Source organism: Gymnoscopelus microlampas, assembly GCF_963454915.1.
Source record: "Gymnoscopelus microlampas genome assembly, chromosome: 13".
Classification (NCBI taxonomy): Eukaryota; Metazoa; Chordata; class Actinopteri; order Myctophiformes; family Myctophidae; genus Gymnoscopelus; species Gymnoscopelus microlampas.
The window spans coordinates 5,918,923-5,937,040 of record NC_139950.1 but is presented as its reverse complement, the minus strand read 5'-3'; the positions used below and the strand labels follow the sequence as shown (position 1 = coordinate 5,937,040).

At 41.9% G+C, this 18,118-nt stretch overlaps 1 protein-coding gene and 1 pseudogene across 2 annotated transcripts in view; one reads left to right on the top strand and one right to left on the bottom strand.

Annotated features, from left to right (window-relative positions):
* The window catches only part of LOC311059018 (lysophosphatidylserine lipase ABHD12-like), a 37,060-nt gene extending 26,929 nt beyond the window's left edge, over positions 1 to 10,131 (top strand). The window contains exons 9-14 of the mRNA XM_084076592.1: positions 1,106 to 1,143; positions 3,369 to 3,448; positions 4,353 to 4,435; positions 4,975 to 5,053; positions 5,587 to 5,714; positions 7,706 to 10,131. Of these exons, the coding sequence (XP_083932718.1) occupies positions 1,106 to 1,143; positions 3,369 to 3,448; positions 4,353 to 4,435; positions 4,975 to 5,053; positions 5,587 to 5,714; positions 7,706 to 7,739 (442 nt within the window). The 3' untranslated portion in view covers positions 7,740 to 10,131. The remainder of the gene's footprint in view (positions 1 to 1,105; positions 1,144 to 3,368; positions 3,449 to 4,352; positions 4,436 to 4,974; positions 5,054 to 5,586; positions 5,715 to 7,705) is intronic.
* A 6,453-nt stretch (positions 10,132 to 16,584) lies between these two features.
* Positions 16,585 to 18,118, bottom strand: part of LOC311058501 (alanine--tRNA ligase, cytoplasmic-like) — a 2,656-nt pseudogene continuing 1,122 nt past the window's right edge. The window contains exon 2 of the transcript in view: positions 16,585 to 18,113. The product of the transcript in view is annotated as an alanine--tRNA ligase, cytoplasmic-like (transcript). The remainder of the gene's footprint in view (positions 18,114 to 18,118) is intronic.

Genomic DNA, 18,118 nt, shown 5'->3' with positions numbered 1-18,118 from the left:
TATAAATGGAACCAAATGGACCCGTTAGGGTCCATTTGGTTCCATTTGTACACTCTCAGAGTTATGGGGGTCGTGGAAACCACTGTGCTAGACTAAATGGAACAGAGCCTTCATTAGTATCATTGGTAACACCTGTGAATGTCTTCATAATGTGGCTGCTGTGAATAGAGCCTATTGCGTTCACACATGAAGATAAATAGTCCTATTTGATAATGTGAGGGGCGGGGGTCTGGGTAGCAAACGCACACATTAGCTACTCCCACGTAAATATAACACAGGCCCAGCTTGAGAGAGATGCGAGGATCAAATGCAATCTTTTACATTTATTTATTGATCGACACGCGGTCTCCCATTGATGCACCCATGCAAAACACAAACAAAACATATTTCCTACCATAGTAGGCCTAATGTAGGCAACTGGAAACATAACATTTGTCTCCATGTACAGACGGGTGCACACTGCGCAGGGAAGCGTCAGGTGTAGCTCGTTGTCTACAATTACTACAGTAGTAAAGAGACGTTTATGTTGTGTCTCGTTTATGAGCCATTGACCATTGAAGTTCGATCTGTGAATATTTCCAACTCAAACGCTAATAAAAAGCAGAATGAAATGTTTTCAAAAACCTTCCTGAGTGTACTGTTTAGCTGTAAATTACATTGTATATTATTTGTTTACATGGCCGACGCCATGTTGGATACGGCAACAATCAAGCACCACAGATTGATATGAGCCAGGTGCTCAGGCTCTGTCCAATAGCAGTGGTCCGGTATTGATAGCACCGGCCATTACCGAAAAATAGCAGAGCGCTGAATTCAGTCACTGACCAATCAGAATCAAGCATTCAACCAAGCCATGTAATAAATTACATCATGATCCTTGCAACAAAAAAAAAAGTCCTTGACGTTCCAGCAATTCTAAATTATAATACGTGTGTGTGTTTTTATTATTGTTATGTGAGTGTTTATAACTATAATTATACAGTGTTATCAGCAGATTAAATTGTGTTATAGAGATGGACTAAAAAGGAAGTGTTACCCTGTTGGCTGTCATCCCCTTTCTGTCTCCTAAAATGCACATCTTTTTGTGTCATTTATTTATTTTCAGAGTGGCCACCAACCTGGTGAGACGACTCTGTGACAGAGGTAAGGAAACACACACACACACACACACACACACACACACACACACACACACACACACACACACACACACACATGCACAGAGAGAGAGAGCACACAGCGGAGCATTCAGTTTGGTCGAGCATCTATAAATATAATAAGTCATGTTCGGGTGGGGAGGCTGATCTTTGTCACTCTATGTACTCTCTCTGAGTCTGAGGAGTAGGACAGAGGCGCTACGTCCTCCCGTTGGGGGCTCCTCACTGGCAGCTATATAAGGAAATACAAAAATAAGCTGTGAACTCAACATGAACGCAAGACAATATCCAGGCGATCAGGTCAGGACATTGTGAATCATAGAATCGTAGTTTTATTGTAACATTGTCAAAGAAAGAAAAGAGGGGCGGGTGGGTGCAGACAGAGGGTGATATCTATATCTATCTACATGAGGTTTAGGCAGCTCTCCGCCGCACCGATATCGGCCCGACTCGGCCGCCCGCGGAAGGCATTGGAAAGCGTCTCCTGCCGACAACCTGTTGTTAGATAGCGCTGTTCCGTCGGGTCGGGACTAGATTACGTTAATTAGCGTCAATCAACCGAGCTGCAACTCCGAGCTGGCTCCAGTGTTGCCAGATCCTGTGAGCGAAACAAGCGACCAGGTCTATGAAAACAAGCCTAAAAGAAGCGACCAGTTTCACCACTTACTATTACATCAGCTAAAAAGAATCTAGAAAGCAAAACTGACCTAAATGCCAACTTTTGCCAACAGACTGTTGTAGTCTGAAGTAGTCTGTTTGCTGGAGAGTCACCTTTTAGAGACAACGTAAAACGATAAAACAGTAGCAGCACAATGGCTGGGCCACATAAGAAGGTAGTCTGCATAAGGCAAAAACTTCACTCTACTACTTGAACCTCTACATTTTCAAGTAGGAGAGATTTATCTTTAAACCTCTACTACTTAAGTCTACTCTGTTTTCCCCTTACACCAAACCTCTACTACTTAGGTCTAGTCTGTTTTCCCCTTACACTTATAATGTATACTATTATTTTATACGGTTAAAACAGTTATGATGTATTATTTATGTAATACTGTTAACAGCAATTCAATCCGGAAATCTAAATTTACTTGAGTAAAAGTACAAAAGTATTGGTATCAAAATGTACTTAAAGTACCGAAAGTAGAAAGTACTCATTATGCAGAATGTACCATTTCACAAGTTTTCAAATGTTTAAAATGTATGGTGGGAGTGGCCAATAGGCTGACCTGAATGGAGCTTTGGGTCATGAAAGGTCAAGTTAAAAATGTAAAGCAAACGGGTGTAGCTACTCAGTACTTTACAGCCTTCCTAGAAATGCACTTGAGTAAAAGAAAAATATTTGTTGTGGAAATGTACTCGAGTAAGAGTAATGAGTGTCAAAAATATATAATACTCAAGTAAAGTACAGATCCTCAGAATATGTACTTCAGTACAGTAGGCTACTCAAGTACATTTACTCTACTGTCCACCACTGATTCTAACTGCTGTTATCTGGTGGGAAATAGGAAGGAAATTGGCACAGATAAATAAGTTACACCTGCAGGTTCTCAGAAGGAAATGAATGATGAAGAAATGACAAAGAAAAAACTGATGCTTTTGTAACTTAATTCTGAAGGAGGCTTCTGTAACTTAATTCTGAAGGAGGAAATGAAACTAACTAATGTATTTCATCATCGTAGGTTGATTCATTCCACTTGTTGTTCTGCTGGCTGCAACACACACACACACACACACACACACACACACACACACACACACACACACACACACACACACACACACACACACACACACACACACACACACACGGGAGTGATACACACATAATATGTAATCCAACATAAAGGTAAAACAGTCTGTAAAAGTATGTAATTGTCATGTAGATACATCAGACACCCTCTCACATACTGGAAATACTGTTTGGTTTAGGCGAGGGGCGGGGCTAGGATAGAGAGTTGAACCCATTAAGACCTGAGGCCGATTCTACAAATGCCCTCTAATTCAGTACAAGATTTTTCAAAATTGTTCAAAAATAGCAGATGTGATCTGCTATTAGATCTGCTAGATCTGCTAAGTAGCTATAGATCTGCTATTTTTGAATAGCCAACGCAAATATCTAAAATGACTCGAATGCTTTCCCGGTTTTAATGTGTTTAATGAGATGTAACGAGATGCTAACGGTATTTTTATTTATTTTTTATTAACTTTCAGGAACGCCTCCAGATTCTCTCATCCTGGAGTCGCCGTTCACCAACATCAGAGAGGAAGCAAAGAGTCACCCATTCTCTATGGTATGCACGCGCACGCGCGCACACACACACACACACACACACACACACACACACACACACACTCCGATTGGATGACATTTGTAACCTACCTGAAAATGTATGTTCTGTTTATTAAAGAGATGGAGAGACAGAGAGACCCCTGTTACTGAACATAGCAATGATATTACGATCATAATATAGTGCTTTAACTTTTTGTACTGACTTTTTGAACAAACTTTTTGTTCCATCCAAAAAACACCCTCTTTCAAACTTCAAACGCTCAAAAAAAATAAAGTTCTACTCTGTACATATACTGTTTTATATTTGAGGTGATATAGATTTTTTGTTTTATTTTTATGTTATGTTGATGAATTGAATACATAGGACCAGTCCAATAGGACTTTTAGACCAAGTGTATGACTGTACTCGTGCTGTTTGCATTTCTGTCTAATATAGTATCAATCAATCAATCAATCAATCAAACAAACAACATGCTGCAGTCTCTGCCATCTATGGTCTCTGCAACACACTGATGCCACCTGCTGGCTGAAAGTGGACACTACACCCTAAAAAAACTGAAGCTTTGATCTCTATGGCCATGAAATGTAGCATGAAATGTCTCTGATGTACAACTAAGTATAAAGTGGTGTAGTTTAAGTGGTTATCGATGTGAAATGTATGGTCTCTTTCATGTCTATGTTTATCTCCAACAACTTTTGCACTCAAAGGGCTAATTTTTGACATTATACACATGCACACACACACACACACACACACACACACACACACACACACACACACACACACACACACACACACACACACACACACACACACCATACATACTCATAGTAAACACATGAATACTGATTTGTGCATACGCACATTGACAACTGTTGTTTTTTTGTTGTGTGTGTGTGCGCAGGTGTACAGATATCTGCCAGGTTTTGATTGGTTCTTCCTGGATCCCATCACAGCCAGTGATATCCGCTTTGCCAGCGATGAGAAGTACGTAGCTGCATCCTCCCCTTCCTTCTGTTATCTTCTTATTGTTCTTATCAACATTTAATATGTTTATTTAACCCATTAAAACTGGGAAAGTGTGTGTGTGTCATTTTTGATTTTAGTGTTGGCTATTCAAAAATAGCAGATATACAAGTGCAAATATCTACACTAGCACATCTACAGTACAACAAGCTTGTAGAAGTGCTATTTTTGAAAAATCGTAATGATTTCTGCAAATGTTTGAATATATATTTTTGAAGCATTTTTAACTCAAATCTTTGGTTCTGGGGGTCGCTGGAACAAATTTTTTTGAGATGGGGTTGGAGGACAAATATGTACATATTATTTTGGGGGTCCTTGACTTGAAAATGTTTGAGAACCACTAATATAGCAACATACATTTTTCAGAAAAGGAATTTTAAGATTTAGATTAGAAGGCATTTGTAGAATCGGCCTCAGGTCTACATGTGTTAATTATATATATATTTATATTGAACCACTCTCTCTCTCTCTGTCTGTCTCTCTGTCTGTCTCTCTCTCAGTGTGAACCACATCACGTGTCCTGTTCTCATCCTGCATGCAGAGGATGACAGCGTGGTCCCGTTTCACCTGGGGAAGAAGGTACAAAAAACACCCTGACATGTGTTGCTCATAGATGTCAGAATATTCATTTCAAATATAATTTCAAAAATAGCAGATATACAAGCTCATAGCGCGGCACCGAGTGCCGCGCTACAAGCTTGTAGATCTGCTATTTTTGAAAAATCGTGAAAATGTGTGCACATCTTATATATAATATATATATATTTTTAAAGCTAACATTTTTAACTCAAATCTTTGCTTCTGGGGGGTCCCTGGAACAAAATATTTTGACGGGGGTCGGCGGCCAAATACATATAATTTTGGGGGTCCTTGACATGAAAAAGTTTGAGCACCACTGATATAGAAACATACGTTTTTCAGAATACTGTTGAGATTTAGGAGACATGTAGAATCGGCTTCAGGTTTCAATCAATGGGTGGCAGCCCTAACCCTAACCCTAACCCATGGCAGAATTTCAATATGTTTATGTCAGATTTCTTGGTAAGGGGTTAACTGACTAAATCCTCTCTTCTTCTTCTTCTTCCTCCTCCTCCCTCTGTGTCTCCTGCAAGCTGTACACCATGGCCTCACAGTCTAAGAGCCTGAGCGGTCAAAAGGTCCAGTTTGTTCCCTTCTCCTCATCTCTGGCCTACAAGCACAAGTTCATCTACAGGAGCCCAGAGCTGCCACACATCCTCAGGTACGCGCGTGCACACACACACACACACACACACACACACACACACACACACACACACACACACACACACACACATGTTTTTATTACTATACTTGTGAGGACATCAACACTTAAGGACAGCCATGTTATGAATGCCATTTAAAAATAATAATTGCCATTTTTAACCGTAAGCCTAAAACCGAAAAACAGCAGATCTGCAAGCTCACAACGCGTCGCGCTGCGACGCGTTGTGAGCTTATAGATCAGCTATTTTTCGGTGCATGACACTGGCGCGCAACTAAGTATAAATCATGTTGAACTCTAATTCTAATCCCTAAACCTAACCTCTAAATGTCTAATACCGACCTGAATGTTTTTCTAATTGTAAAGGTATCTCTTAAAAATGTTTTTGTTAACTATAAAACAACCATTTGTCTTGTGAGGACCAGGAAAACGGTCCTCACAATGTATATTTCTTCAAATGCTACTATACTTGGTCCTCGCAAGTATAGTAATACAATCACACACACACACACACACACACACACACACACACACACACACACACACACACACACACACACATTTTAATCATTTATTTATGTCCACATAAGAGATACAATACAAGGACACAAATATTACAAGGTGCTGTCAAAAATGTACAGTCAGCAAATCATGGACAAATACTCCCACACCTTTTAGGGGTACAAATAACAGCGTCTTCGCCATATTTGGCGGCTACCGATAGTAGAAGAGATTCCACAGAATTTTGCAAGCCGTTTGGCTGTTTTTTTTGGCATCCCAAGTTGTTGGAAGCCTCTTACAACCAACCTATGTACATGTCCTAGGCTGCCAAAGATAAACACAAATAGATTGCACCTATAACCTAGCTCTGTGATGGTATGGAGGAGCGGCTGGTATTTAATGACTTTGGTCATAAAAGCTTCCTCTAAGCTAGAATCAAAGGTGCAGGCCATTTCAAGAATGGAAACTGATCTGTTTCCTTCATTGACAACAACAACATCTGGTGTATTAGCAGAGAGATGTGCAAAGATTTCAGGATTTTCAGTACAGAGTTGAAACATGGAAGGTTTGACACAGGAATGTTTGTTCTCACTGACGGTGTAAAATGTTTAGATATGTCCTTAGTTATGAGATCAACTATTCTGTCGTGGCGTGCTATGTAAAGCCCTTTATAGGCAAAGCAGCCATTCAGAATGTGTGGAGACACACACACACACACACACACACACACACACACACACACACACACACACACACCAGCGTTCATTTTGACAGCAAACTTTTATTTAGTTTAAGTCTTAGTCTTTTGAATGAAATTCCATTTAGTTGTATTCATATTTCAATCATCTGAAATGTTTTAGTTTTAGTCTAGTTTTAGTCAACTAAATCTACAGTTGATTTTGTCGATTTAAAAATGTATTTCGACAGGCCTTAATGGCATCCTAATGGCTGATTTACACTTAACTGTGTGCCGAATATAGCCGATCTACAAGCTCACAACGCGCCTGCGAGCTTGTAGATTGGCTATTTTCGGGCTACGGCACCCTCACACACAACCATGATGACTTGTCTTACTTCTATTGGATCTCCTCTCCACTAGTCCCTCCCTAACATTATAGTCTAGTTTCTATTTGCTGATGAAATTGTCAATATATTTAGTCTTAGTTTCAGTCATCCTAGCTTAGTTTTTATTTAGTTTTCGTCAGAGAAAAAAGGTAGTCGACGAATATTTATCGTCATAGTTTTAGTCGACGGAATTAACACTGACACACACACACAAATACGCGCACACACAGGCACGTATGTGCACGCGCACGCACGCATGCACGCGCGCACGCACACGCACACACACACACACACACACACACACACACACACACACACACACACACACACACACACACACACACACACACACACACACACACACACACACGCATGTGGTGATGATGTAACACGAATGAATGTGTGTTCTTGTTGTCTTCCAGTGACTTCCTGGGCAGGGATCACCCTCACGCATAGACTGACAGCCAGGGCAACCAATCAGGAACCACTCTACACACGCGAGCACACACACACACACACACACACACACACACACACACACACACACACACACACACACACACACACACACCATGTACTGTACACACAGTGGGTCTCATTTGTGTATTTTGTAAATAATTATGTCAGTTTCCTGGTGAAATGGAGCAGACTGAAACAGAACGTGAACACATTTGGTCAAACATTGTGTATCAATGTACTGTAAGTAGAGTTTCATCACTGGGATTAAAGGTGCTGTAAAGTGATATCTTTTGGGTCAAAACGTTTGACCCAAAAAGTGTTTAATTAAAACGTTAAAGCTTTATACGATGATAGTAAATCATTGTGTGTTTGTTCAGTAACAGGAGTCTCCCGTTGGCCACAAGCTCTTTAGTAAACAGAAAATACATTTTCAGGTGGGTTGCCAATATCCTCCAATCAGGAGAAAGAACCCATTCATAGCTTACATTTTCCAGTGTTGGAGTTTCACTTTTGTCTGCTCATTTTGTATTTTCCGAGCTGGAGATTTCCGGGGAGACCCGTGTTACTGAACAAACACTGTACAGCAGTGATTACTGTCAGAATATAGAGCTATTTAAGCATTTATTTTAACAAAATCAATTTCCCTTAATGCTCCTTTTAACATGTGCAATGAAAGTGGAAGTTAGATGATGTCGTAAGCCCAATACGTGGAGGTCTGCTATTTACGACGCGCGACACCGTCGTGTGGCGAAGCATTTGGCTTTACTGTACACTATGTTCTTGATAAATGAAGCCCATTGTGTACACACACACACACACACACACACACACACACACACACACACACACACACACACACACACACACACACACACACACACACACACACAGAGCTTTCTGAGGTGCTGTTTTGCGTCTCTTAAGATCTCAAAAGAAAAAAAAGACCTGAACTTTTACAACACGGACCCATTCCTTCACCTTAGCATTCCTACAGGACATGGGATGGTCGTCCGGACAACAGCCTGTGCACTGTGACTCGTTGCCACGGTAACAAGCGGATGGGTCTGGAATATTATGCACTGAACTTCAACACAACGTTAAAATAAGGACCATAATGAAAAAAAGAAAGAAAAAAAAACACCTTTATTGTGTTTTCAAACCTTTTTGATGATTTCTGTATCTGGGGGCCGATTGATCTCTGACTAGAGGGGTATTTTAACGATCAATACAGAGTTTCCATCGGAATCGGCGGAGCAATGAACCCTGGGAAGTGGAGTTTGGACTGGAGTGGTACTGTACATTTGGTTTGAGTGTGTTCGGAAGACAATGTGACGAACAGTGTGTGTTTGGTTTTACATTAGAAATGTGCAATGTAGGCATTTAGCACTCTGTTTCCTAAACAGTGGGTCGGGACCCATGTTTGGGAAGTAATGGAAACTAGCAGATCTATAAGCTTGCAACGCGGTGCGAAGCGACGCGTTGTGAGTTTGTAGATCTGCTATTGTCACTAGTTTCACTAGAGCGTCTAGTAAATGCCTCCATTGTAAACCGTTTTGATCATGCAGAAATGAAGTGGAACTTTTTAAAAAAAGTGTGTTTATTTTCTGTCTTTTAAGTTGTTTTATTTTTAAATTTGTCCATCGGGTTGTTTGACTGATTTTGTCACCGTCTGATGGAAACCTTGTATGTCCAAAACTGTTACTTTTCAGGAAATGTAAAAAAATAATAACCTGTGTTACAACGGATCCAATGTTGTTATTTTAGTCACAAGGTCTTTAGTTTAGTATTTATAAAACCAACAGAGACACTTGAACTTTCACTTCTAAAATCTTTCAAAAGTACGTGGCTAAAATAGCCAATCTACAAGCTCACAACTCGACGTGATGCACCGCGTTGTGCGCTTGTAATTCGTCCATTTTTGCTACTTTTGCTACTTTCTTTCATTTACCAAAAAAACTAACATGCAATGTTTAAAATATGGAGATACAAAGGTTCTTCCTGATAGCGACCATTTATTCTCAAAATGGAGGATTTTTATTTATTTTCAAGCCAGGCTTGTTTTGTTTTATTTTGAAGGCCAATATAAACTTGAATTAAGACGTAGCGTCGTTCGATGGGTCTTTGACGCTCTCAACGCCGGACTGGAAGTCAGGAAGTTCTGCTCTCGTTACACTGAAGTTGTGCTTCCAAAAATGGCAAAAAAAATAGACACTTTGTTTTGCATGCTCCAGAGGTCACACGGGTCATGAGTAGCTTCGAGGTTCCATAAACACTTCTGTGCAAATTATGCAGTAAAATCCTCAGTGATCATTTATCTCAGATAGCGTGCAAATGTAACCAAATGGACCCGTCACTGAGGTGCAAATGTATAAATAAACACTGAGGTTTGTACTGTTGTACCCGTGTATACTTTTGTACAGTTGTTAAGTGGTCAGAAAATGCTCTGAAAATGTATGTGGCACACACTCATATTATGTTATACTATCATTAATTACTATCGTAAGTGTTTATCAGTTATTTGGGGGCCCACAGGCAATACCCTCGTGTCTCACCAGTGGGCCCCGGCCAACAGGTTGAGCATCGCTGATTTAGATCTTTGTGCAAAAAAAATCTCTGTATGAATTCCTCATGTGTATTTTCAGATCCCCACTCCGGTACATTCTTTCCCGCTTGTCAATGCAAGTTCCCCCTCCACGAGAACCGGAGCTTGTAGATCTGCTATTGTAGAAATGTTCAATAACACAAATCTTCTCTTTTGGGGGTCCCTGACACAAAAGATTTTCACATGGGGGTCTTGCAGCCGATCTACGCATCAGTTTGGGGGTCCTTGACACGAAAAGGTTTGAGAACGATTGGTGTAGAATGACAGAATACTTAATACATTGAATGAAGCCGTTGGTGATTGCTTCTGTCATTTAGTGCAGGGGTCTTCAACAGGGGGTCCTCAGAGTTACTACAGGGGGTGCGCCAGATCGTTGTGTGATTTTTATATTAACCACTTCAACCAAGCATCCCTATTCTGAGGAGAACTTTAGCCAAAAATAGCAGATCTACAGTACAAGCACGTAGATCTGCTATTTTCGGCAAAGTGGTTTGATGTAGGGTGGAAAAAGCGCAGACTAAGTACAGAGTGAAAGGTCAAGTTTACTAAGTATTGTTTAAGTGCATGGTTACATGTCTGGAAATACACAATACACATAACATGAATCCAACATGATAGTGCTGTGAAACAAGTCTATTATGAAGCTGCCTATGAAATCTATGAAAAAATAAATATTTTATATAATGGGGGTCCCTACTTTATCTCGCTCTCAGCCAAGGGGTCCTTGGCCTGAAAACGTTGAAGACCCCTGATTTAGTGGAAAAGAAGCCCTCAGTATGTTTGTAGATTTGTATTGCAGCCTGGCTTTCCACAAAGAAAAGGCCTCATTTTTGTGCAGTAGTCAGAATCAGAATCAGGTTTATTGTCACATCACAGGTTTACAAGGTAAAAAAGTGGGTGAAATTCGTTTTTGTACATTATTCCCATCACAACGTTAATTTCCATAGAAAGAAGAGGGGGGGGGGGGAAGAAGAAGAGGGGGTGGGGGCAGTCGGAAGGAGATCAAACAAGAGAACAACAGAAGGCCAAACAAGTTATCTACATATTTACAAAGTACCTGAGATAAAGAACAAACTAAGGTGCCTGAACATAGCAGCAATGTATGTATACTGTCGGTCGGGTTGGACAAAGCATTAAATCATTTGTCACTTGTTTAACAAAACCCAGTAATAAGAGAACCAAATTATAAAATTAAATGTTGATATATTATGCATATTATTATATCAACACAATGCAATTGTTTTGCACATTTGCAAGTTGCTTCCAACGTGAAGAATAAATGGGCATTTTAAGTGTTCTATGAAAGGCCTCTATTGAGTACAATGTATTTAGAGTTTGAATGAAGTGGGCCTTTTAATATAAATATATTAATATATGACAATGTGAGACAATCACTGACTTTTAACCATGGGGTTAAAGGAGTAGTTCACCCCCAAAAAATACGTATTTACTATAAATTACACACCCCATGAAACCTTGAATTCATGGACATTTGTTTTGTTTTTGTTGCATTCCTGAGCCAATAATTTGATGATGGGGTGGCTGGTCAGTAGGAGACTCAATTGAGTCTCCTCTGCTGGCCTTTTGTCCTTGTGGTGGTTGATAGAAGAGTACCTCTTTACACTGACTGGCTTTGAGCAACAAAAATTATCAAAAGGAAATGAGGAATGTCCAAAGGTTAAGGTTTATTCCATCTTCATTACAGTTACAGGCTTGAACACATGAACTACATTTACTTTAATAAAACTCAAGAAAACATGAAATACATTTACTTTAATACATCTCAAGGTAGAAGGCAGCAACAACAACAAAACCACATCTTAAAAGCTGTGAGCCTCCACATTCTCCAATCAACTACACCTGGACCTCTCTTGGTTCTTATTCTCTCTTCTCCTCCATGACTGTAGAGGGCGACAAAGCATAATGTCAAGAACAACATGGTACATGTACTGTAGATCAGCTTCTACAGTACATAAAGTAGTATAATGGCATTGTATGACCTTTTTTTAAACAACAGTATAGTCAGATAATTGTGTCACAGCACCCCTAGGGTGCCACCGTCCGCCACGGGGCACCCACTTTGAGAAACCCTGCCCTGGAAGGTAGTTAGTTATTGCTCCACACTCCCTAGAGCAGGGAGGGAGGGGCGGGCTTTTTTAAGTCCTCCAATTGTCGGGCTCCCCCCCCCCCCCTCACACACACACACACACACACACACACACACAGCAATGTTTTGGAAGTAAAAGATAAAAATAAACAACTCATAATATAACGTTACTCCAGTCAACGTTGAGTAGAGTTGTCAATGTTTACCAGAGTGGTGAAAGCAGCTAAAACACAAACAGAAGTGCATTTTCTCCATCTGACTAAACTGAGGTGAGTTTCTACAGGTGACTTAGCTTTGCTAATTAGCTGCTTAGCATCAAAGGAATTGATAGAATTTTATTTTACTTGTTAAAGCAACAACTAGTCAGGATGCAGCATTGTTGTGTTGTGTGATGTGATGTGAAGTGAATATGTTGTATTGTTGAGCCGTGTTTGATTGTGATGCTAAGACAGGCTTCAGTATGCAGGCCTAGTCAGTGGTATAAACTAAAGTAATAAGTACATGTACTCTAGTACTATACCATTTTGAGGAGCTTTTACTTTACTGGAGTATTTTAATATTCAATACTTTTACTTCTCCACTACATTCCAGACACATATTTTACTTCTACTCCACTACAATTATTTAAAAACTTGAGTTACTAGTTACTTTGTAGATTATTATTACAAAACATACCACTTCAGCCCTATAGCCTATATAGTTTGGCTATTTGAAAATAGCCGATCTACAAGCTCACAACCCGTCCCATCGTAACACGTTGTGCATAATGAGTACTTTTACTCAAAAGTATATTTTGATTCCAATACTTTTTTACTTTTACTCAAGTACATTTTGAATACCAGACTTGTACTTGTAATAGAGTATTTTTGTATTGGTATTTTTACTCAAGTAAAGAATTTGAGTACTTTTTACACCACTGGGCCTAGTAAATCACTTTACACATTCACCATGGATTCTGGATGGCTTGGTTCCAGGCTTAACATAACTTATAAAAAATATTTTGGAAATCTAAAATTAATGAGTTTGACACCACAACATGGGCGCCACTGCTATGCCCTTAAAGTGTATACAGGTATTTGCACATTTATACAGTTACAATTGAATGACTTTAATACTAAATTGGCCAAATGATCAAATATGTAAGAAAGAAGCAAACATTGTGATATTGGCCGATCTACAAGCGCATGTATACATATACTAGGCTGTGTGTAAGTTATGACATGATTCAGTATACTGTACGTATACTAGGCTGTATGTTGTGACAGGATACAGTATACATATACTAGGCTGTATGTTGTGACAGGATACAGTATACGTTTACTAGGCTGTATGTGATACAGTATATGTTTACTAGCCTGTATGTTGTGACAGTATACGTCTATGTGGCTCTCGGTTACTTGAATCTTTCTTTCTTTCTTTCTTTCTTTCTTTCAGATACTCAAGGCTGGCAGAGGTGTTGCAGGGGGGACACCCCCCTCTTCATTATAAGCCTGGACTATTAAGACATCAGTGGAGAAGGGGAGCAAGAACTGGGCTTCACTACTACAACTAGGAGCTCTAGATGGCTCCCTGATGTAGTCTTTTTACATTTTTTATAAACACACACAGACACACCCCACACACACACCCACACACACACACACACACACACACACACACACACACACACACACACACACACACACACACACACACACACACACACACATACACACACACACACACACACACACACACACACACACACACACACATATGACGACTGCGGTTCTCACCTACAGTGTAACACCCCCTCCCCCCAGACCATCCACCTCTAATAAAGTACTGGTGAAGCTAACCAGATGTATGGAGGATGGAGATGGCGGGAGTCGCCGCTGGAAGGCTCATCCGAGGATACCCTGCCCTAGAGACCGAGATCTGGAGATCTCTCTCTATCCATGGGTTTGTCGGACTTGGCCGAAGACCTCGTCCTTCTCGGGGTTTCCCCTGAAGACGGCTGATGAAGACAGCTCAAAGTAGGAACCTCTTTAGGACTGTCACGATTATGACATTTTACTTGACGATTAATTGTCGCTCAAGTAATTGCGATTAACACGAATAGTGGAAATTGCAGTCTGCTATTTCCACTATTTTTTTTAATGTTTGAAAACATATTAACATTTTTCAACATGGAAATGATTATGACGATTATCTGAAAAAGTATTGCGATTATCTCAAATACTTGCGATTAGGTGATCATGTAATAATTGTGACATACCTAATTTTTCCTTTTCCTTTGCTGGATGCTGCTGCTGCTGCTGCTGCTGCAGTTTATGTTGGATGCTGTTCGTGTCATGTGCTGATGTGGCTCAAGATGTAGCTCTGTTGGGGCCCGTGTGGCAGTGAAACATGTTCAGTGACTGTTTGTTTGTGGCTCTGGAATTGAAGGCTGATGTGAATCTAGACTATGTTGGCTGTGTTGTGGCTGTTATTGGAAGAGTGTGTGTGTGTGTGTGTGTGTGTGTGTGTGTGTGTGTGTGTGTGTGTGTGTGTGTGTGTGTGTGTGTGTGTGTGTGTGTGTGTGTGTGTGTGTGTGTGCGTGTGCGTGCGTGTGTGTGGTCACACACTTTTTGGTAGGTACCAAAAGGTCAAGGGGACTGTGTAAATCCGGCCTGGACTTGGTCATTTGACCTTTCACACTAGTCACTGCAGCTACATTCATCAAGGCAATCTACTTTTTCATTTAAAACTTCATTCAACCTCCTCTTGTGTGTTGGCTAGTGGGGTGCGTCTAACGAGACATATATACTTCATCGCGCAACGGTATTGCGCGCCGAGAACAGCTGACATACAAGCTCACAACTGCGTCGCGGATGTGAGCTTGGAGGTCTGCTATTCTCGGCCGTTCTCTGCGCGCGACACCTTCGCGGGACAGAGCATAAATTAGGCTCAGCTGCGCGAATCAAGCAGGTTCTGGTGCCATGATCATAGAGCGCTCCCTCCGTTCTTATGACAGCCACGGGAGGTGGGGTTTGGGGGACAACTGCTTTGAATTGTTATTATTGTTTACACACAACAGAAACCAAGGATTATATATTTCAAGAGCGAGAGATCACAGTAAAAATCCTAAGCATTCTTCCTCCACACTGGGAGAAAAACAGCATCTGAAAGTTTGATGGGATGCATTATTACATGTGAGGCTGTGATCACTTTAACATTGCATCTTATGAGCGGTGGGGTTCAGTGTGGTTCTTATCAGTGTGACGTAGTCTGGCATCAGGCGCAAACAAATCAGTCAGCTCCATATATGTGCACAAAAGGGGGCATGGCCATAAATGGGCATCAGTCATCACTATATGCCAGTATATGAACTCCATATGGGCCTAAAAGGGACAAGGACTGACAGATCCGGATATCTCCATATATGGGCATATCAGTCGGATTGGCGGTGCAACGTAGGTGTGAGGCCCGACCTCTAGTGTTAAAAAAATATCAATACTAATAATTCACTAATATTTGACTGTGAACAGCTAGTGTACTGCCTTGCAGGCATTAATTTAGAACTTCTGTTTATTGCTTTAAATGATGTTCTTAAACTTAAATAAATATAGTCTAAGGTTTGTTGATATATTTCAAGGGAGGGGAAGGAGAGAATTCAGATAAATACACAATATTCAACCATTTCTTAATTAAATTTCAACTTGCACACAAACAGTGGTTCCAAACATTTTAGTCTCCCCGGGAATCCAAACTAGTGAAAATAGCCGTTTCACTACTTCTTAAAAGTTTGTTTTCATCTTTGATTTTTCATTTATTTGTGAAACTATTTAGAAAAATGTTTGATTTGTTGTAATTTGTTTAAAAAAATATATATATATATATATTTTCGAGTGGTGCCAACCACTCCTATATCTGACTTTGTCCGTGTGTCCGTATGTATGTATGTATGTCTGTCCAATAAACAAACATTGATGACAACATCAATACCAATACAGGGCTCATCAAAGGCACCACTCTCTTAACACAGGGTGTGATCTTTTTTAAATTGTAGGAAACGAAAAAAGGGGATATTTACCCAGAAGAATTGTTCCATATGTACACTCTCTAAAAGTCCATTTGGACCCCTGGTCGGTCCCCGGACCCCCATGTGAGAACTACTTTTCTCCCAGCTTGAGCCTTGCAAAGTCGTCAGCCATCTTTAGCGCCTCCTGCAGGCAGTGTGTGTTTGTGCCGGTGGCCTGGGCAGACATGTCCTTGCCGCCCGACTTGCCTTCCAGCAGGGGGCAGAGCTCCTTTACCCACTCGCTGGCCTTCAGGCCACGGTCGGCCACGTCCTGCGGGACTTGGCACAAACAGATGATCTTGCCGGCCTCCTGGTCCACGGTGAAGAGCAAGGCGGCAGTCTGCGGAGAGTGGGTCTTCAACAGCTTCAACGACTCGTTCAGAGCCTTGGCCGAGGCTCCGCCCTCCATCTCCATGACGAGCAACGGTTGGTTGGGGCTGCTGTCAATGATCTCCTTTGTCTTCTCCAGGACTCTCTTCTGGACGTCGGCCTTGCCGGCGCGGTCCAGGTCGTCCATCGTCTTCCTCGAGGCCTTCAGAGCGTCCCTCATCTCGTCTTTCTGCCACTGGGAGATCAACGCCGTGCCGAGGGATTCAGTCATGTCGGCGATCTCTCTCTGGATGTCCTTGTTCGTTGTGGTCTGATCCTTCACCTTTTCACCCAGCACCGACAGAGACCGACGCAGGGCGTCAGCTCTCCTCTGGGCTTTCTGGGCCTCGCCGCCTGTCGCGGCGACCATGCGTCTGACGCCCTTAGCGATGGCCTCCTCTGAGACGATGACAACGACTCAGCGTGGCTCGAGTTGCGTAGGTGAGTTCCTCCGCATAACTCGATGGAGGTGAGCAATCCAGCATCACTACTGGGGTTAGTTAGCAAGTCCTGGACGGGGATGCCAATAGACACGACTCGCACTGGGTCAGGGTAGGCCTCGTCGAACACGGCGCGTAGACCTTGGATGGCTTTGGCTTTAGCCAGAGGGACGTCCAAGGCGTACACCGGCTTAGCATCTCGGATCATGGCGCATGCGATCTCCTCGGTGCGGCGGACTTCGTCCGTGCTCAGCGCGCCCTTGGAGGTGAAGTCGAAGCGCAGGAGGTCTGGGGCAACCAGGGACCCCCTCTGTTCAGTGTCTCCCAGGACGTCACGCAGGGCAAAGTTGAGTATATGGGTGGCGGTGTGGTTACTCATAATGGGCCTTCGACGAGCGTCGTCTACGTGTAAGGTGACACGGTCCCCGACCTTCAGCGTTCCATGGACTGTCCCCACGTGGAGAATGTAACCTCCTTTCATCTGAGTGTTCTTCACTATAAACTCCATCCTGTCGTCTGGGTTGTCATCGTCCCTGAACATATAGCCCTCATCAAAGGTCTGTCCTCCTTGCTCAGCATAGAAGGACGTTTGGTCCAGCACTACGCCACACTCCTCGCCCGTGGTCACCTCATCACAGAAGGCTCGCTCACGCCGCAGGGCCAGGACTGTGACCGAAGGCTGTTCAAAAACGTAGTTGCCATCGTCGTCTGAGGTGTATTTGTACTTGGGGGTGTCGTCAGTGGCAGGTACGTTGTTGTTTCTCAGTTCTTCGATGGCATTAATGTCCAGCAGGATGCGCTCCTGGTCACCGACAC